The sequence below is a fragment of the Thunnus maccoyii genome, chromosome 7 (assembly GCF_910596095.1).
Source record: "Thunnus maccoyii chromosome 7, fThuMac1.1, whole genome shotgun sequence".
In the NCBI taxonomy this organism is placed as follows: Eukaryota; Metazoa; Chordata; class Actinopteri; order Scombriformes; family Scombridae; genus Thunnus; species Thunnus maccoyii.
The window spans coordinates 33765780-33788663 of record NC_056539.1 but is presented as its reverse complement, the minus strand read 5'-3'; the positions used below and the strand labels follow the sequence as shown (position 1 = coordinate 33788663).

Sequence of the window (22884 nt, the reverse complement as noted above, 5' to 3'; positions counted from 1 at the left end):
TTTACACTTTCATGTGGTGTACACGTTGATGTATTGATAAAAGCAAAATTAAAAAGATTTAGTGAACAAATGATGACGTACAGGAAGACTCCCGCTCCTTCCAGGAAACTGCAATCGCAATAATTAACGCAAATTCAAGAAATCTCTGCAATATTTGCGATGCTGCTAAATTACTGAAACTTTTCCACATGAAATGTCCAAATCAACAGACTGCTTGTGATTTGGACCAATCGTGGCGTTTGGTGTGGTGGTTGGAAGACGGACAAATCTCACCTGCCAACAAAAATGGCGCCATAGACAAGCAAAACAATTCCCAAATGTTTTGCACAACAGTGGAGGGAAACAGTTTTGTACTCCTTGTAACATTGTGGTCGACCATAAGCGGAAATCTTCACTGGACAGAAACAAATCTCATGTTCAGAAAATAAATTCAAAAATTAGCACTGAAATGTTGTTGTTTCTTTGATATGCAGGATGCTTTTTATCCAAGGAAGTGATAACACATGACTTTTCATTAGTAGTTTTTTTTTAAAAATGCATTAATTTCCTTTGCTTGCAATTTTTCCCAACTTAACAGCAAAAAGAGCACATAAAATACTGCAAATTGTGTTGCAATTTTTGAGAAAAGCCGCTGCAAAATCGAGCATTTTTGGTCACAATAATCACAAAGAAAACTCAGTGAAATCCTGGAAGACGGAGGGATTTGTGCTTCATTAGGATGGAAACCAGCTGCTGTTGATGAAGACAATTACAACTGGAGCTCTGAAATGAACCGTGTATAAAACCTTGTTACAGTTTTAAAATTTGATCCCATTTCCTTTGTTTTTCTACAGATCCATGTTGGTTTGAATGTTTCAATAAATAATAAATAAAATGGATTTTTTTAAGGCTCAGGTACACGTCCAAATAAATACAGAACTTCTGGTGAAAAGCAGGTGAAGCTGGAATCATTGTAACAAAACAGGAAGTGTTGATGATGTTAACTCACATTATTTGTATGATGATCTAAATTTGTCATTACCTGCTGCTCCGGCAGGACCCCGACAGCCTGAAGCTCATTTTCTGGAGACTCTGCACCTTTCAGCCTCTGCAACACACACACACACACACACACACAGAGCAGACTGGGTCAAGGGGAAGCGTCCATGATGTCCTGATTCAGTCAGCAGAAGCAGGTTTCTGGGATATTTGGAACAAACACTCTGAGGTCTCATTTATCACCCGCTGACAAAACAAGGGACTGTTTTAAACTTCAAACTGACTGATGATTACTATATAAATATAGTAATAATGATAATAATAACCTTTATTTCTATAGAGACTTTCAAAACCAGAGTTTTTCAGAAGGTGCTTCACAAAATACAATATAGTACCATAAAATACAGGTGCAAGATAGCAAACAGATAAAAAAATGAAACATTGAAAGAACTTCATACAGAGAAAATGTAATAAAGACAAGGATCTCAGGAAAACATGATCAAATTTCACACGACCTCCAACATCTAACAACAGAAACAGAACAATGTGTAAATGACAACAACTATATCTTGAATTCAGCTGCATTAAACAGACAGGAAGTTGTAAGGGATTGATGTGAGTTCTGCTACCTGAAGGATCCTGGACCGACTCTGTTTTCCCCACTGACTGTATATAAATTTGGACGTCATGACAGCTCCCAAAAAGTGAAGCCAAAACATCTGGATCGCCCCCCAGTGGCTAGCTGCTGTACAGGTCATAAGCCCGGTCCCCTCCATGTTAGCGGTTGACCAAATTAAAAAAATCCAAGTACACATCAAGTAAATTTTTCCCAAAGACGGTTTCTGTCATTTTAGGTTGTGAAAGCTGGGAAAGAGATGCACGTCAGTCTCTGGCAGCTGCGATGAAGACGTTGCTATGACGTCTTTACCTCCTCGATAAAGCAGTTTAAAAGAAGCTACAGAAACAATCCTAATGTGATAACTGTCTTTGTCTTCATTTTGCTGTAAAGTAAAGAGTACAGTCTAGACGCCCTGAAATAACTTCTGGCGCTATATAAATAAAACTCACACGACTAAAGTACTTTGTAACTCTGTTTTTTTAAAGTGCTGAACAAATAAAGCTTAAAAAAGGCTTCAGTACCTTCCTGGAGGTGTCGGTGTCTCTCAGACTCTTGGGGGCGCTGCTGCTGTTGCTGCTTCTGTTCCTGTTGTTCTGTTCAGCTTCATCACTCATCTCGTCCTGTTCAACAGATCCTTTATAAGTACCAGTATAACAATATAAAAATACTCCATTACAGGTAAAAGTCCTGCATGAAAGCTGTTAACAACTCATAGACATGTGAAATGTGACCCCGACTACACACTGCTTTTTGTAAGACGTCAAAAAGCCAAAAAGGTTGGAAACCACTGGTTTCATCTTTAACAATGTGTTGTATTTTAAAAGCTTGTTATATTATCCATTGTGTCAAATCTTCATCTGAAAAGTAACTAAAACTGTCAAATAAATGTAGTGGAGTAGAAAGTACAATATTTCCCTCTGAAATGTAGAAAGGAGCATCACATGGAAATACTCAAGTAAAGTACAAATACCTCAAAATTGTACTTCAGCACAGTAAATGTTCTTAGTTACTTTCCATCACTTTATTCTACGATGAAGACATAATCTAACAAATATGAGGGAACATCATAAAATAATTAGAATAAACTGAACTTTATTGCCATTTTAAAACTTTAATTTAATTCATGGTGATTAATCCTTGGAGGAAATTATTTGAAATTTTTGGTAAAACCTGAAACACCAGCGAGGTGACAGCAGGTTGGGACTGACCGGCGTGTCTGAGGACGGGTGGAGCGTCAGACTGTCGGGAGGACGCGGTCCGTCTGTGAGGGCGGAGACGGCGAGCGGCGCTGCAGACACAGACTGACACACAGAGAATATAACAGGTCAGACGACAGACGTCTCTCTGGGCTTCACGCCTGCATTCATGGTGTCTTTTATCCAAACTGGATGTAAACTTTCTTCTGTCAAAAATATTTCCATTTATTAAAACTGACAGTTAACGTTTCCTCCTGTCTCATGATGTCGGGACGTTTGGTTGCAGGCTGGAAGATAAGAGGTATAACACTTTATTTTACTGGTACTTCAGTTTTATACTAATGTCCTGGAAATGTTCTGAGTCATTTGACTTTATTTTTAGACATTTTACAGGGACGTTGCTGCAGTTTGGTACAAATTATAATAAAGAAGAAGGTGTAAAGTTGGTTTAGTAGTACACGCTCATTACATCTGGGTTCATACGGAGATGTTAACTTACATAAATTAGACTCTTGATGATTCTTTAACTGACAGTAAATACTTTCAGTGAGAAGTTTTGTGTGTCAAAATACATGTTAGTATATTAGGTCTTTTTTTCATTATAATTTCCTGAAAGTAGCTGCTGTGTAACTGTTAATTCTTAGGTGAGTTTTTAAATAAACAACCTAACATGCTAATATGTAGCTGAGAGTATTGAGAGTATTTTCTGTCAGTTAAAGAGTTAAAAGTCAGAGTTTTTGCAAATTACCAATATGAACCCAAATATAACAAATCAGCATTTAACTACTAAACCAACTTCACACTTTTTTCAGTTTCCTCATGTAATTTGTACCATTGTGCACCACCTTTCTGTAAAATGTCCTAAAAAATCAACTGTTAAATACCTGCAAATACCTCCAGGAAGGACCTGAAAAATAAAGTGTCACTGAAAGAAGTGAAAGAAGTGTGAAGTTGATTTAGTTTATGAGTTTCTACTCGTTATATCTGGGTTGTTAATTAGCAGCGAATCAGCAGGCACAGATGTTCCACCGCTGAAGTCTCTCCTCTGGGTAATAATGATGCTGGCAGGCACTGATTAGGTTTTTTAAAGTATTACTTTTAATAGTTATACTTGTTCCAAAGGTAATGCAGATGATGCTGATTTTCATTTTATATATTTATGTTTATTCTTAAAGAATATTACTTATGTTATGTTACTTATTCATTTATGTTTGAGGTTAAAAAATACATTTCAAAGGAGCTCTGCAGTGTTTTAGTTGTAGGTCCATTATTTGGCAATAATTGCTGCTCATAACAAATATTAAATTTGATTAAATGACAAGCTGAGAAATGTTTATATCTATATATCTGTATATATCTATATCTATATCTATATAGATAGATAGATAGATAGATAGATAGATATGGTGTGTGTGTAAATGTGTGTGTTGTTACCTCCGGACTGACGGGGCTGAGGGCAGGAGGAGGAGGAGGGGGGGTCGGGAAGGGGGGGACGGCCATCTGGTTTATAGCATCTTCATTTCTACAGACAGAACAGACACACAGAGAATTTCGAATAAAACTCTTATTGCTCATAAATATAACAGTGTCCATATAAACTATTATCATTTTACACAACAATTAATGAAACGAGACAGAAAAGAAAATGACAGACGGGGCTCAGTGGTCAAACTTCAATTAACAATTTAATACTTTTTTTTAATGCAACATATAGAATTAAACATCATATTTTTCAGGACGTCCTGTGAATAATAAAGGAGCTGTTATGCCACACAGCTACAGACTGTCAGTAGCAGACGATGAGACGTCCAGGCTGATACCTGCAGACCGCTGCTAGCTAGCGTCTGCTAGCGTTAGCTCCCTGCAGGTAGAGCTTCAGCTCACCCAACCAGAGAGTCAGAGACAGAGAACCACCTGCAGTCAGCACAGTCCTGTAAACTGCAGCGATTAGTTGATCAATCGATTAGCTGCCAACTGTTACATTAATCTGCAATTATTTTGATAATCAATTAATCATTATGAGTCATTTTTTAAGCAGAAAAATGTCCAAATTCTCTGATTCCAGCATCTTAAATGTGATTTTTTTCTGGTTTCTTTAGTCTCTGTGACAGTAAACTGAAGATCTTTGTGTTGTGGACAAAATAAAACATGTGAAGACGTCGTCTTGGTCTTTGGGAAACACTGAAACACATTTTTCACCATTTTCTGACATTTTATGGTTCAAACAACTAATCGATTAATCAAATAATCCATAGATTAATTGATAATGAAAATAATCTTTAGTTGCAGCCCTGATGGTGAACATGTGGTGCAACTAATCACTGTCATGTTGTCAATGTTGTAATAACTGGAATTTTCAAAAATTAGACATTTTACACTTCGTGCAAAAACAAAAATTTAAATTAATCTAATAATTCAGGATATCATCCAGCTCTGAATACAGACACACTTCTTCACTCTCACATACACTTTACCCAAAATGACCCAGAATAGGCAACAATATTTAAGCTTTTTCTTTATTTTTGTGCACAGTTTTATACATAGAAGGTGTTCGGGGGTAAATTTGACTCATATTTATTCAAAAACACAAAAATCAGTTTTCAAAAATGTTGTTGCATCTTTCACATTCAGTAACTTTCATTGAATCAGCTCCTGTTTTAGGTAACACTGGACTATAATAAAGTGGGATTGTAAATGTTTATTTCTCCATAAACAAACAGTGTAAAACCTAAAGAATAGTCATAAAGGATTATGGGGGATACTGTAAATATGTCAACACAAGTCCAAAGACCAGCTGGTTCTGTTCAGCAGAGACAGAAGTGAAGTTTCCATCCGAGATGACGTCATTAAAACAGCGACAGTCAACGTGATGGAAATATGACATTTCAGGAAGGTTACAGTCTGTTTATCCACATAACTACTTTTTTCTCTTTCACTGTTTTCTGTTTCCAGTCAGGGTTTTTTTTTGCATAAATTGAAAATGCAAATTAAAAAGAAGTGGAAGGAAAAACACCTGCAGACAGAAAGAGAGAGATTTGTTTTGGCTGCAACATGAAAAGAGCAAAGAAGAAACAAAAAAAATGACATTTTAATCTCCTCAGCTGATGGAGTTTATTATTAATGCAGCAGAGCTTCACCACCTGAGCCCCCACACACACACACACACACACACACACACACACACACACACACACACACACACACACACACACACCGACAGCAGCCTAAACACTGAACACATGTCGGCTCGGTGTTTCATTATCCTCGGTGTGCCGGTGAGACGGAGCTGTAGCAGAGCTGCAGCCTGCAGCAGTAGCAGCAGCAGCAGCACTGCAGTACAGCTGCAATAACACAACACACAGCTGCTGCATCGCTGCTGCAGCCACACTGAGTTCCTGCAGGGCTCAACACACTAATGAACCTGATCTAATTTAACGGATCATCTGCAGCTTCTCTACTACAGTGTGCATGTTGTCAGTGACGACCATGATGATGCATTTTGCATTTTTACAAGTACTGTGTGTGTATCCAAGCCTGATGCATCTTTCCTCTGTGCCTCTGTTGTCTAAAACCTATTAAAACATGTTAATGAGCCACACTGCTGCACTGAGTGACATGTTCCTTCATCACCATGAACACACACATACTGCAAATATACATGTGAGAACAGCTGGCGGGAAATCACTATGATGTCATCTCTACAGATCTCAACATCAACAGTGTAGAAACCTCCTCAAGTGTCTCCGGCAGACGTTCACGAGGAAGATATTCTGGTGTCGGTGAGGATGACTGAGCTCTGATTAATCCTGCAGGTAAACACTGTCAAGTCTGCAAGACAGTAGTGAGCAATGATTGACTGTCTGCCTGTACACGTTGACAAAAACCATGTTTATCATCACACAGCCCTGCGTTAAAAACACACACTGTATATAGAGATGGACGTAGCGAGGTGTGATGTCACCCGCTGGTTTCACTGGAGCCGGTTTGAATATTTTATATTATTTTGGAAACATGTACTGTTTGGAATACTAGAAGATAAACTGAATTATCAGCTATATATTACAAATATTTTAATTTTATTGGCTAAATTTCATATTCAAGTAAAAAGCTTCACAAAGGAGGTCAAACAGGACATTGATTCGATTCGATTTTCCTCCAAAGGCTGTAAAAACTATGAATAGTTGTGGGAACTGTTACTGCCTGCAGCTCACAGTTTGTTTGTTTTTACATCTCAGTAAAGTTGTCACGGCGACGGTTGAATAAAGTGTTCACAATACAAAGTAATCCACCAGGAACGTTCAGTGTGATTGTTTGATGTGTTATGAAAAGTGTCATATGTGTAACTGTGTGTTTAATCTGTGTGTCGATCTCTTAAACTGAACTATGGATGCAAAATATTTTAGTATTTCAGTGTAAACTAACAATAAAACTTGAGCGTATCAAATGTGTTCTTGCATGTATGTGATTGGCCAACACAGCTTCCTGCCAGATGACATCGTGTTGCATTGCAGCCCCCCCCCCCCCCCAGAACCTTTGAGTGAGTTGAATAAATGGTTGAATTTAGAGACACAGGCTGCTGCAGCTTCCTTCATGTCTCCTCTCTCACTAAAAGCTCCTGATGGGAACATTTCAGTAATGTGAACAGTCCAACATCAGCCAGACGACTCAGCTGGCCGGCTGGAAACAGCTCCGCCGGGTCTCGCTCGCTCAGGAGGGGATTGTGGGAGAAATTATATTCAACAAATCATCAGCATCAACAACAATGACGAGCCCTGCGGCTAACGGAGCAGAAAACCAACAACACATCCCCGAAGTGTTGTGACGGACAGGAAGGAGGAGGAGGGAGCTGAGGGAGCGATACCTGCAGTCTGAGGACATCTGTTACATGACGACATGTGGTACGAATGAACCATCAGGACACTTCAAACCGCCGCGGAGCCGACTGAAGCCTCTCGTTTGATTTGAAGCTCTAAATAGAGCCATCTGGAGCTCCAAGATTAGCATCACAGGAGCTGGAGATGAAAAGATGGAGGAAGGCTTTGTCTCAAAGCTCTGACTGCTAAACCTGAAGACACATTTAAAGGACATGTTCCCAGTGTTCCCAGTGTTCCCAGTGTGTGTTAAACTAGCAGTCAGGTGTCCATATGAACAGTGAAGGAGGTTTTCCTCGCTGTAATCATTCCTCCTGTTCATACTGGATATTAAAAGATCCTTCAAATGTGCTTTCAATGGAAGTGATGGAGGATAAAATCCACAGTGTGTCCACACAGTCATTTAAAAGTCTGTGTGAAGCTTCTATTCAGCTTCAGCAGTCTGAGTTAGTCATATCAAGTGGATATCTGACACATTTAACATACAGATCTGGGTTTTATAATTATTTCTGTTAGTGCATATAAGAAATATACTTTTCAAGATGACAGTCATTGACCTTCACGGGAGAGAATCTGTGTTCAAACCAAGCAGCAACCTCTGGAGCTGTAAGATGAAGCCAACAGGAAGTGCCAAAAACTGCAGTTCCTTGAATGACCACTTGAGGCAACAAAAGCGAGTCAATCCCCATAGACCTCCATGTTAAAATACCAACTTTACAGCAGAAATAAACATGTTTACAGCCTGGTACAAACAACGGTTTTTTCATGACAACTGCACCAGGGGTGAATTTTTTTATAACTCACCCGTTTAAATTTTATTAAGCCGTAAAGTTATGAGTTAGGCAGCGTCACGCACTGCCAAGATGGCGACGGCCAGAGCGGCTCATTTTGAGCTTCAAAACCGCTCTTCAGAAACCAACGAGTGACGTCACGGCAACTACGTCCGTATTTTTATACAGTCTATGGTTAAAAAAAATGCTATTAAATAATAGTATTTGAATTTAAATATACTTCCTTAATTCTGTGATTTTACATTTTAATATCCATTATTACCAGTTCAATATTAAGAAGAAAAAAAGCGATTAATCTTCATTAATCACAGCAAACTGTGTGATTAATTCGTTAATTTTTTTAATTGATTAACAGCCCTATTTATTTTGTATTAAGTATCTAAGTTTGTAAATGTAAATAATCAGTTCCTACATAATAAACAGCGATATCTTCCCTCAGCTCTTCTTCTTTGGTTGCAACATGTGGGTTTAATCACCATGAACGATGTGAGGCGTCTATTTCTACTTGATATTCATAATTACGACCTGGAAGTTGGTGGGAATGTTGCACCCTTAACACGGACTTTACAACTCTTGTTTTCCAGCTGCAACGACACACAAACACTTTTTATCCCCAGAACGTCTCTTAAAGGGCAGCGCTCCAACAAATGCAACCTCTAATGACAAAATATGACACCATTATAGTCATGTGATGTCTAGAATATTAACAAACATCGTTCTGCAGGAAGTTCAGCCTGTAACATCTGATTACTGCAGGTTGATGCTGTCAGGAGGCGTTCAGGGTCACTGGATATTAAGTGCCTGTTCAGAACATGTTCAACCAAACGCTGAGCTCAGAAACTGTTGAGTATTTCATAAAGACAGAAGTGAGATGATGATGATGATGGTAAATCATCTCCAGATTACTGACACATTGTTCTGCATCTGTAGTCTGATCAGGAGGGAAATGATGTACTGAACACTATGAGAGAGAATTATTAAAGATTGTCCTGATTAATATCATTATTATTATCTAATGGATGCTCTTCAGAGTCTCTCCGTCTTATTAAACGTCTTCTGAGAAAGCATCAATGATTAGATGAAGATTTCCTCGTCTTTCTATCTATTAACATCACATCTGTTATAAAACAGGCTTTAAAGAGCTCAATTAAAATATAAAAAAGATGAAGAGTATTCATCAGGAGCAGCAGCTTCTTCAGCGTCCTGCATGTGAGAAAGTTCTTGGATTGACGTAACTTATTAATGTCTTATTGTTTGGTAAGAATCTGTTTTCTTTGGTAAGTTCTGCTGAGAGTGACACGAACAGGAAAGAGTCTTGTATTCACTCGTATATATGACAAATATTTAGCGTCTCTGTAACTCTTCCTCCTCTCATCTCCTCATCAAGATCAGTTAAAGTAAAGATCATCATCACTGCTCCGAACGTTACAGAACAAATGTGCAAAAAGAAAACTAAACACAACAGTTCAGTTCAGACCTGATGTGAAACAGCTTTAAGAAGTTTTATGTATGAAGAGTTTCCACAGATTCATCATCTCACTGCTGTAACATCAGCAGACTCACGAAGGACACTTTTTTTTTTTTAAAGAATAAAAAGTTGATGCAGCAGAACCAGAGATATCGTCTTTTTTATTCCACACATTCATGCTGCCTACATTACCCACAATGCAACTCGACAGATGTGTGGTGTGTTATGCTAGTAGCGGCTAACGTATCCTGCTAACATCACTTCTTTCTAACTCCACACCTCCAGATTTCATTACTTCTCCAACTTGTAGTCTTCAGCCCCAACCGGCGCTGTGACATCATCAGTGACATCATCAGTGACATCTTGACCCTTGAAAACCACATGATACGTCTCCAGTAGTTTATCCTGATATATCCTGAATTTCTGACAATCAACAGGCTTCATACTACTTTTTACACCTGGAAACATGTTGAGGTGTTTCTAGAATACTTCAGTTACTTCAAAAAACAATGGATCCTACATTTCCCATAATGCACCTGGGCAGTCTCTTTAATCCTCCCTGCCTGGTAAACAGCCACATCCTTTAAATCTCCTCCAGATCCAAAGTCTGTTTCCATCCACATGTTTTATTCACATTTTCGATTTGTGCTTTAAATAACTTGAGTAGAAACACCAGAAATATGAAAAAAGCATAAATACCTTTAATAACTGAGGTGTAAAAGTAGCTGTGTCGATAAAAATCAAACGTAAACAGACATGAATCATGTGACTTAAATGTCACTGAAGAGCTGAAAACGTGAAACTACATGAAACTAACAGAAATGTCATATTTCCAGCATGTTTTCCATCGTTTGAGCTTTGACTGTCGCTCTTTTAAAGACGTCATCTCGTTGTTTTCTCTTCTTCTTCAACAGTTTAAATGGCGCCAACTGGAGAATCAGCGCCACCTGCTGTTTATCTGCTAATACTCACACAACAGCAGTGGATGGAAACAAACATTTTCTTTTGATGATTTTCTGTAAATTCAGTTAAAATTTGAGCCACAACCTGACTGAACAACATCACAGAGCTGTCTCACAGGCTGAGTTGGAACAGTAAAATCCGTGGAGTGACCCTTTAATCTAATTAACCGAGACAAAACTAAATTAAATTCTTTGTCTTTCCGTCTTTCCTCCGTCCGTCCCTCCTCTCCTCATGAGCAGTTCCCGTCTGCCCAGTAACTGACCCGTTCCCAATTACTGTTAATGTGTTTCTGTCTCCTCTGTGAAGGTGAAGCCGACAGGAAACTGGATTTATAGGTCAGTCTGTTACTTCCTGCTTCTGTCGTGCAGGACAGACTGTGTCATCTTCTCATCGTCCGTCTGAGCAGGTGTTTCCTTCAACATTCACCCTTCAAAGGTTCATTACTGCCACAATATGAATGTTTCTGACAGAATAAACAACATCCTGATGATTTATTTCTTCTTAGAACAGTTAATTTCATCAACTACAACTATGATGACAAACAAACAAAAATGAGACTAAAACAGAATAAAAAGTAACCGTGGAAACGAGAACTGTGATGAAATATTTGACATTTTTCATCCACTAATATAAACTAAAGGATCATGTGAACTAATGAGTGATAATGTTTTAAAGGTTCTGTATGTAGAACTGTGAAGCAATTTACATGTATTAATGATTTTTATTGCCAGTGAGTGAACGAGTAGTCATGTAACACAGACTCTCTCGGTGGTCTGTAACAGCCTGTTGACTGATTTCTATGTGAAGGAAAATCTAATGTTGTTGCGTGTTCCCGAATGCGTCGCCTCTCTCCTGCTAACGTCAACAAACGACCTGCATAACAACACAACAACACAACAACACAACAACAAAAACATTCAGTCTTTAAAATCCGAGTGAGAATCTTAATGTTACAATTCAGGCCATTCTCGTGCAGGAGAATAAAGGCTGTGCATCAGTAATTTACTTTAGTATGCAACGTCAATTGAAGGTCTCCACTCTGAGAAGATGCACCAAGACTGTCAACAGAACAGTGTACTTTTATTGTTCAGGATGTATAAACAATCTATTGTGAAACAACTCTTATGAAATGCAGAGTAACGCTAACACAAACAAATGATTTGATCTACAAATACTGCATAGTTTAATCAGTGCATTGGATACGCAATGCACTGATTAAACGAGCCAATGCACTGATTAGATGAGCCAACCCCAACGCCAGCCGCAAGAAGTTCGTCAAGAAGAAGTGAAGAGCCGACGGACGATGAAGATGACGGCGTCTCATCTGTTAGAGACAACAACACAACAACACTGACTAGAAACATCCTGCAGATATTAGCTGCCTCCATCAACTACTACACATTTCACAACAAACTACAACTACAGCCTGTTTGCGGGTCGGGTTCTGGTGGTTGACTGATGTATATTTGTGTGAGTTGTTGCAGATCGACTCCCTTTTGATTACAGTCATAACACTCGTCTCATTTAAAAGGTAAATCTTTAAATTTTACAACGAAAAACTCAGAATGGATCAGTGTCTCTAACTGTTAGAGACACTGATCCGTTCATGGATCCCACATGTCTCAAAGTTTTGACTTTTACACATTAGAAGTTTTCACCAGATTGTGTCAAAGTGAAGACGACTGCACATTAAACTGTAATGATTTTATTATACGATCAGTGTTTTGACCACTCTTGATCTTTCTTTCCTGGACTTCAAAACGTGCGTCAGTGTATTTGGGCCTTCAGTGACGGAACAAATGTGGAATTTACCTTCTGCTTTAATGGAAGTATTTCACTTTTGCAAGCATGAAGACTCTTTTCTTTCAACTGATAGTATCTCAGGAAAACCTTCTATTATATACATTTATATACAGTACTGTGCACAAGTTTTAGGCAGTAAAAGTAAAGTGAAGATGCTTTCATGAATAGTTGTTATTGATCAGTTAACGTGATCCAGAGTTCAGTAAACAGCAGAAATCTAAAGTAAATCAATATGTTGCTGTGAGCAGCTTTGTCTTTAAAGCAGCAGTAGTTCTCCTCAGTGTTTCAGCTACTCGGCAGGTCGGTCGTTCCTGCATCTTGGAGAAGTTTCCACAGTTCTTCTTCTGCTGCTTCTGTCTCTTCATGTTAATCCCCGACTGACTCCATGATGTTGGGATCAGAGACTGATCCTGTTAAGAGTCTAACAGGTTAAAAAAAAGATGGTCGGCCATGTTGCTGCAGAGTAGATGTGAACAGAACCATTAGTGTTTATATGATGCTTTTCAAAAAACAAGCATCTGGAGAAGTTTCACTCTGACCTTTTAAACCTGCTTTTATATCATCATTCAGACGAGTGTTGTGATATTTGAAGCTGTTTGTCTTTATTTGTTTCCTTCTTTAGTTCAATGATTATTTGAAACCAATAAGACTGCAGTTTATCACCAGTGTCCCTCACAGACGTCACGCCAGCAGGGTGACAGTTAATGTTTCTGTTGCCATGGCGAAGCACTCAGAGGCTCCTGCCCCGCCGACATCCCATTGCTCATTGCCGTGGCGACCTTTACCCAGAGATAAATCATTCAGCGGCGGCCCGTGGACACGACTTTAACGAGATTTTGTCACCCAGCTGAACACAGTGTCCTTCTGCTCCGACACGCTGGCCGGGATTCAATCAGAGCAGCCGCGAGGAGACAGAACACCGCGGCGCCGTCACGAGGGGAGAAAATTGTCTGGTGAACTCTGACCAAACACAAGAGTCCCTGCAGATGTCTGACACACAGGTGGATCATGGGAAGAACCACATGAACAGATCTAATCAGACCTCCACCTCCACCTGAGAGACAGGACGAGTCCTCCTGACTCTCCTCACAGCCCAACAAACAACAACACAACAAACAACAACACAACAAACAACAACACAACAACATGGAGGATCTTATCTTACACTTTCTTATGTAGTGATTGTATGTTTGGCTCGATTATTTTATTTTTACAACTTCTAGGGATGTGCAGAGAGTCCAGTATTTGTATTTGTATCTGTATTTGTTGAGGCAGCAAAATTATTTGTATTTTTATTCGAATAAAAGTGGAAAGAGGCTTAAAAATCCCCTTTTTGTTTTTATTACACTTTTAATTTTAGAAAATTAAAGTGTTACAATAAGTGTTCATGAAGCGTGTGTCAGTAGCTCAGCTCCAAACTCCAGGACTGATGTCCAAATAAGGAAATGTGCGTCATGTAGCAGGTGGATGTGACTCCCCTCACTGAGACCTGCTGATAGACGTCACAGCGGAGCAGAGGAGAGACACTGAGATAGTGATGTAACCGACCTGCACGCTGGTGTTTGACATGTTTTATTCTTCTTCCTGAAAACAAATAATTTTTAAAATATTTGTATGAAACAAATATTCGTTAAAAAAAAAAAAAAAAAAAAAACACTATTTGCACTATTTGTGCTTTGTTGAATAATGTATTTGTATTCGGGCACACCCCTAGCAACTTCTATTCTTATTTATTAACATACAGAACTGTGCAAAAGTTTTAGTCACTAGATGTTTAGATTCTTCTCCGTAATGCAGCAGAGTCATAAAGATCTTCAGTCTCTGATCTCAACATCATGGAGTCAGTCGGGGATTAACATGAAGAGACAGAAGCAGCAGAAGAAGAACTGTGTGAAACTTCTCCAAGATGCAGGAACGACCGACCTGCCGAGTAGCTGAAACACTGAGGAGAACTGCTGCTGCTTTAAAGACAAAGCTGCTCACAGCAACATATTGATTCACTTTAGATTTCTGCTGTTTACTGAACTCTGGATCACGTTAACTGATCAATAACAACTATTCATGAAAGCATCTTCACTTTACTTTTACTGCCTAAAACTTGTGCACAGTACTGTATATAAATGTTTATAATAGAAGGTTTTCCTGAGATACTATTAGTTGAAAGAAAAGAGTCTTCATGCTTGCAAAAGTGAAATACTTCCATTAAAGCAGAAGTTAAATTCCACATTTGTTCACTGAAGGCCCAAATACACTGACACACGTTTTGAGGTCCAGGAAAGAAAGATCAAGAGTGGTCAAAACACTGATCGTATAATAAAATCATTAGTTTAATGTGCAGTCGTCTTCACTTTGACACAATCTGGTGAAAACCTCAAATATGTAAAAACCAAAATTGTGAGAAACGTGGTTTCCCTTTGCTGCACAGGTGAGTTGAGTCTGAGATATTCCTCCTTCACGTTTCACATTTTCAGTCATGTTGTTGTGATAACTGAACAGCTGGAGGGCGTCAGATGTCGAACCCGGTTCATATCAGGACCAGAACTCGTGTTTAAAAATGCCGTCGGAGCCGTCAACAGTCTGCTCCTTCCTGCAGGTTTGTGACCCGGCAGCGACGCAGCAGCTGTCAGGTGTGACGGATGTCGACGCTCGAACCCGCCGGCTAAACAGGCTGGATGCTGAAATCACTCGACGGCTAGAAGATTAAATGTTGTTGAAGAAACTGATCAGCACACACAGATATTCAGATCCAAAAACAACATAATAAAGTCTCTGATCTTGTTCTCTGATTGTTTTAAACCTGCATTAACTAACAACACTGACTCACCATCAGCTTTAAGCTGATATGTTGAACTTGTTTCCACATCCAGCAGTTACGGAGCAACATCATCATTCATGTGGAGTCGTGTTTCTGTCCAATATTCACTCTCTGTTAGCTCTGTTTTTACTCTCCACCAACTCCTGAGGGAAATAAATGGCTCTTTAGCTGCTAAATGCTCCACTATGTTCACCAGCTAGTCTACAGCTAACTGTGTCTGTTTGTTGTTTGGTGCTGAGCAGGTAGTGCACAGCGGCTTTTTACAGCTTTTTCTCTGAAAACAGCTGCCTGCTGCGGCTCAAAACGACACTATGAGACGCTGAGAGTGAACCAGAACAGCCGGACAGATAAACAATGAGCTGAAACTCACTATAAAGCTCCGTAAAGCCGAGAGGAGCTGCAGAGTCACTGATGATTCTCTGCAGTGTGTGTGGTCGTAATGTCAGTCGCTGGAAAACCAGCTATAATTGGTTTGAGTGACAGCTGCCATCTAGCGGTCGTAGTAACTGTGAGGTGGAGCAGTTCAGATGACGTATATATATATATATATATATATATAGGGTGGATGGAGGCTCTATCCCGTGGTTATTATTGTTGCCATGACAACGAAGGTGGTCTAACTTTAAGGAAGTAGTGACTTTCACCCACCACATGTTTCTCTAACCTTAACAAAGTGATCATTTTAACCCCAAACCATCATCTTTAAACCCAACCAGACCTGAGTCACATCATTAAACATCATTATTGATTAACAGTGACGTGTTTAAAGGTTTTATAAAACACAGACAGATGATGTCGTCCTGCTGATAGAGACGCCAGATGTGTCGTTCTGGAGTCACATGATCAAACCACATGTCTGCAGGTTCATCTGGTTGGATCCTCATTTAGAGATGTGATCTGGCCTCTAACTGCCTTCATCTGATTTATAATTTATTCTGTTTATTTGGCGATAAATATTGTTTACTTGATCGACATGAAACTGTGTTCAGACATTCATGATCCTCACAGCTGATCTTCTGACATTTCAGTGTTTGTTGACGCTGTCAGACAGCTGAATATTCTACTTTATGATTATTATTGGATGTATTTGATGGTTGTTGACGGTATTGTACTGAAAGATGTTCCTAATGTTTCATCCACTGGGTAAAAATAAATGAATCAAATACATAAACATGTTAAACTTCTTCATGTCGCCTCAAATGTTGTTGCTTTCCTTAAACCCTTAAACTGTACTGACGGATATTAGATTAATGATTAATACATTTTTAATTCTATTAATCATCTTTGCTTCAGTGTCACTCAAACATTTTTACATCTTGATTAAAAAAAAGTGTTTCTTCCTCTTTTTGGTCTTTTTGTTGAATTAAATAGTTTTATTCTACATAAATCTTAATCCAACATGTATTTAAAGCCTATTAAGTAAATATGTGTCATTTATTTTTACACAAACAGTATTTTTTAGTCCTTTTTAAGTACTAATTAGTCCGTTAACATTAATGTAGAAGTGATGAGACGGAAGTTTTTCAGCCTCAGAGCAGAAATGAGTCTTCTCTCCGTCAGTCACAGACGTAACGTCTTGTTGTGACTGTGATTTATGTGGCGTGTTGACATGCGGGCGTCCCATGAGCCTTCACTTCATCCTGGCGCTCTGACACACACACACACACACACGGCCCATCAGTCAGCGTGAAGACGGCGGTCTTTAGCGACGTCTCTCCGCTCGCCGACGCTCATCTGTCTGCGTTTGTCAGACGGAGGATGTAAACGTTTAAACAGACAACAAACATCCTGATGGTTTATTCTTATTTATATTTAATGTTGTATTTCACAAAGTGAACCAAACCTTTTTATCTTCTAAGATTCTGATTTGATTGACAAATACTAAAAATATATTTTTGTAATAATTACAGTTAATAACGTTTTGTGCAGCAGTTTGGACACATTTTGGATTTAATAACTTAATAATTCACTTTTCAAGATGAAATATTTTATCTTATTCATGTTTTAAAATGTTTTACTGCCTCTGATCTATTTTATTTGTTATTGTCTTTTATCTGTTTTATTGGTTTTATTGTTTACTACAGTTTCTAAAATCGTTGAACAGTTTCTTCAGGCATCGATTATTATAATTCATTATATTTTGTGAAGGAGCTGCTCAGCTGTTTGTCTTCAGGTCTTCAAAATGCTGCAGTTTGTTTCTTTTTTTTTAACATTTTGGTAATTTGATAAATAGATTTATACTTACACATACATACAGTTATTAATCTACTAACTCAAGACAGTGGATTAAGTTAAAATGGAGACTCTGTATTTGTTGTTTTTTTGAGTATTTTACCTTCAACATGAGATTTTTCCTTTTAAACTTCAGGACTCGTTTGTATTTTTTTGTGTTTTCTGCCGTTACTTTTATGTTATTTATGTTTTAACTCTCCAGTTTGTTGCTTTTTTAAGCATAAATGAATCTTTACCTGTTTAATCATCTTCACAGTGAAGCAGAAGATGATCCTCATTAATATTTGATCCTCTCTGGATCTCTGACTCTGATCTGATGTTCTTGCAGTTGTAAAAAATCTGCATGACGCCTCGTTTATCTGGTTTCCATCTGCGTCATGTGACTGCATCAGATACACAACCGACATACGCGCTGTTCTCCAGCTGATCGCTGCTGTCTGACGTCTTGACTCTCATCCTCCCTCCTGACTCTGCAGTCTGCTGCCGTCTCTCAGTTTGTCTCTTATTGAATTAACTTCACAGCAGCTTTAAATATTCATGTCAAAGTTCAGAGCACTAACGAGCCGCTTTCACAAACTCTCAACCTTGATTCTGGTTTCCTGAGCTCATATCAGTCTTTTAGACCTCAAACATTCAACGTTACAAGACAAACAACCATAAAACCTGTTGGATCAAGTATGTGCAGGACGACATACAGGTTCTGTTTACGCTGACAGGATGAGTGAACATCTTTTGGTTGGTTTTATTTTGAAGTCCTTTAGTTTGTTGTTTTGTCACTTACATTACCCACAATGCACCTATTCATGTCAAACTTCAGAGCACTAACGAGCTGCTTTCACAAACTCTCAACCTTGATTCTTGTTTCCTGAGCTCATATCAGTCTTTTAGACCTCAAACATTAGAGACAGGTTCTGTTTACGCTGACAGGATGAGTGAACATCTTTTGATTTGGTTTTATTTTGAAGTCCTTTAGTTTGGTTTGTTTCTGATGTGCTTCCTAAACAGATTTATGATCTGACACCATCAGACTTATGATGGACATTTTAAAAAAAAAAAAAAAAAAAGCTGTAAATTGATGCAGCAGAAGCAGAGATGTCTCTCTTCTCTTCCCACAATGCACCTGTAACAGATTTTGGTGTGTGATGCTAGTAGCGGCTAATGCTAGTAGCCTGGAGCTGCTAACCTCACGTCTCTCTAACTCTACACTCCCAGATTATTCTGCTTATCAAACTTCATCACCTCAACTGACATTGACTCAAGTGACATCATCAATGACATCATCAGCAGACACAAAAGACGTTATACGACTTTTACACAGAGAACAACTGGAAACACACTGTGGGTGTCACTGCGGGCACAACAATGACCTGCGAGCAGTTGGAGATCTCAGACTACAGTCAGTACGGTACAAACCTCTCTATGACCAAGTAGAAAAGCCACATTTATTAAAAAAGGAACTAAAAGTCTGTTCTTGGCTGGACGCAACAGCAGAGCCAGACTGACTGACTGACTGACTGACTGACTGACTGAGTGATGAAGTTAGACCAAAACACTAAGGGTTGCACAACACCAATGGACAGGCGAAAACAATCTCATTTAAAGGAGATTGTTTTTGAAAGTTCTGGTTACAATCTCTGGGAAGACAAAACTTTTATAAGATGGACTTGACCTACGCCGGTCATTGATCCATCCAAAAAGCAATAGGCCACCAGACAAACAGGAGACACCTGGAAATATTAGTAAAGGGGGCAGCAAAGTACACCACACACACACACAGCAGAAATTAAGAAATGTCCCAATGGTGCAGTGACATCTACACCCATTGGTCAAAGTCCAAGTGATCATTTTTCTCACGAAAGTGCCAAAAACACAGGCAGGAAGTCACGTCTGCTTTTGGTATAAATAGGTGTGAAGTTGAAGGAGAGCTGCGTTGATGAAATAAAGTCCCGTTGGTCGTCTGCTCATCTCTCTGGTCTCAGCGTTTGGTGTGAACATCTTTAATACAGCCTGATTTGAAACCATTGGTCAGCCGGCCGAGTGTTGGACTTTCCTCATTGGCTGTTGCTCTTTTACATGAATCGGCACAGTTTTCTATCAGTCCTCAGTGGACATTAACAGCGGTTCCACTGACTGCAGTGAAATGGAAACTTATATCTTCATGTTATTGTCTTAAGATTATGTTTTACTGCCTGATAGTCAAACACTTGTTGTAGGACTGTTTCTTCTCTGCTTCCCAGGTTAAAATGTTCCCAACAGGTGCCATCAAAGGTCAGCTGTGAGACTCGGTCACAGAGGTAGAGAGGGAAAGTCCAGGGAGGAAAGATAAGGATTAACTGAGAGAAACTCCCTAGAGATACAATGAATTAATTAAAACCTGTTACGGTGACAAATATGGGATGATTCCATCCTGTATGTACAAATACTGACACTAAACTTCATACAGTATCTCTTCAGCCTGCAAACTGGGAACTGGTCCACTGCAATAAAACTGTGAAGGACAACTTTCTCTCTGTGAATTCATCTTTAAATTTCCATGAAACGCAGCTCATTTCCAAATTGATCGCAGGTTAAAGCGCCCTGCAGCCAAGCCAGCAGACGCCCCGCCTCAGCCTGCAGCTGGACGATCACTGCACGACTGTCGGAGGAGTGTAGACGCTGCTGACCTGCTGCGTGAGGTCCGCGGCCTCGATGCCAGCAGGGAGCTTCATGTTGCTCCTCCGGATGATGTCATCAGCTCAAACCTCACTGCACAAACCTCCAACGTTGGTTTGCAACAAACAGCGTGAGCTCACAGAGTAGGAGAGAAAACGGCTCTATATGCACCGGGCGATCACTACACAACTGCACGACTGTCGGAGGAGCTGCTGACCTGGCGTGTGAGGTCCGCGGCCTCGGTGCCAGCAGGGAGCCTCATGTTGCTCCTCCAGATGATGTCAGCAGCTCAGCCGGCGGTGGAGCGCCCCGGGGGGCCACCGCACATGACAAACCTCCAACGTTGGTTTGTGCAGCTTCGGCTGCATCTGAGCCGCAACAAACAGCGCGAGCTCACAGAGTAGGAGAGAAAACGGCTCTATATGCACCGGGGCGATCACTACACAACTGCACGACTGTCGGAGGAGCTGCTGACCTGGCGCGTGAGGTCCGCGGCCTCGGTGCCAGCAGGGAGCCTCATGTTGCTCCTCCAGATGATGTCAGCAGCTCAGCCGGCGTTGGAGCGCCCCGGGGGCCACCGCATGTGACAAACCTCCAACGTTGGTTTGTGCGGCGTCGGCTGCAACAGCTCTACATGTACCGGGAGGCACGAAGGAGAGCTCACAGTTAAAATACCACAAATAAAAATCAGTCTGACACAACACTCTCAATACAGAGTGAGTCCTAGAAACATGAGAGACATCCCCGGATAGAGACAGATGAAAGAACAGCGGGAGTTAACAGATAATTAGAATAGTTAATTAGAAGTAGAATAAGTTCTCTTTCAAGTCAAACATCCCAAGATGTGAGTGGAAGGTTTTGTTCTGGCTTTCATAACCTTGATTAAGCATGTCATGTGATGCTACTGCAGTGCACTGTAACAACAAATATTACTGCAGATGAACATTTAATATCCAGGAATTCACTGACTATCACTGTTGACCAGACACAGCTGTTCATGTTTCCAGCAGCTAAAGGATGAGATGTACAAACTGTTGGGAGCTTTAAGTATCTCAATACTTGGTTTTTCTGCTGCAGGTTAAATGTTTTTAATGCTGACAGAAAGCTGATGGAGCTGTTCTACAGATCCATAATCTGCTTCTCACACTTGAAACTCGAACATGAACAATCAGAGCTGCAGACGGAGATTAAACACATTCACCTGGATTCTTCTCTATATTTTTATCTTTTGTGTTTTCTTGCTTGTTTCCTGTTAATCTGCGATGTTGTTTACAGTCTCGTCTTTATTACGCAGCAGGTGAAACGGCAGATTGTTTCTCTGAAGATAAGAGGAGGATAAACTGTCGTGTCGTCTCCTTCCTCGCAGCAGCTTCCTGTCCAGCCTGCAGTCTAAATCCTGTCTGACAGAGCGGCTAACCCGGCCTTAATGGGACCAGCTCGGTTAAAATACACCACACCTGCTGCTCACCTCAAAGCTGCATATCAACCGCAGACACAGAAAGCTCAGGAGGAGGAGGAGGAGGAGGAGGAGGAGGAGGAGGAGGAGGGCCAGGAGAGTTTAATCTTCTGCTGCAGAGATTCCCCCTCATCCTCATCTTCTCTCCCGTCTCAAAGGATTCATCTTGAAAGTGTAGAGCTGTCTCCTCCTGTTGGGTTTCATCAACTTCCTGATCCGGCGGCGACTTAAAAGTGAGAGCCGCGTGACGGTTTTGACGCCGCAGCCGAAGCTTTTTCTCTCAGATCACATCAGCGGGTTTTTAATTTAGACTTTTGAAGTTTGAGGAAAGTCGTCGTTTGTTAGCTGAGCGTCTCTGTCTGTTTTCTGAAAGTCAGTTTAAATGTTCTCAGCGGTTGGTGAACAGTGTTCATCCCTCCTAGAAGAACTCCAGACTGCTGAGGAACATCATGCTTCATAAAGATCTTCCTCATATGGTGTTGTGATGATGATGATGATGATGGTGGTGGAGCGCTGTCTAACAGCTGGGTTGAGATCTGGTGACTGTGAAGGTCGTAACATATGATTCACATCAAACCATCCTGGAAGAGACCACTCCCATCAGGATAGACATGTTTCATCATATTATAAAGCTGATCACTCATAACTATTGATTGATATTGTATTGATTAGCAGTGACTCTTCCCTCTAAGGGGACAAGTGGACCCAAACCATGCCAGCATAACAGAGCCCCCAGACCCCCTCACTGTTCAGACCCAGTCGCCAGAAGAAAACGTTTCTGCAAACCACAGAAATATATACGTTTCAACATGTGAATAACGTATCATATCACCATTACAAACGTAGAATATTAACATTTCTACTCGTTGAATAATGATGTTTTATGATGTGACAACGCTGTGGTTAAGGTCTGGTTAGGTTTAGGCTCAAAGACCACTTGGTTAGTGTTAGGGGAAAGATCATAATTTGGGTTCAAATAAAAATAAAAAATAAAATAGAAATGGCCGATGTCTCAGTAAAAACACCCGCTTTAGTCGGTT

The 22884-nt window shown here is 40.0% G+C and overlaps 1 protein-coding gene across 4 annotated transcripts in view; it reads right to left on the bottom strand.

The window, feature by feature from the left end:
• patj (PATJ crumbs cell polarity complex component) overlaps positions 1-22884 on the bottom strand; it is a 148210-nt gene that overhangs the window by 16166 nt on the left and 109160 nt on the right. For all 4 annotated transcript variants that reach the window (XM_042416601.1, XM_042416602.1, XM_042416603.1 and 1 more), the window contains 4 exons: positions 4228-4315; positions 2806-2898; positions 2119-2217; positions 1022-1087 (listed from right to left, as the gene is read on the bottom strand). In XM_042416601.1, coding sequence (XP_042272535.1) covers positions 1022-1087; positions 2119-2217; positions 2806-2898; positions 4228-4315 — 346 coding nt within the window. The remainder of the gene's footprint in view (positions 1-1021; positions 1088-2118; positions 2218-2805; positions 2899-4227; positions 4316-22884) is intronic.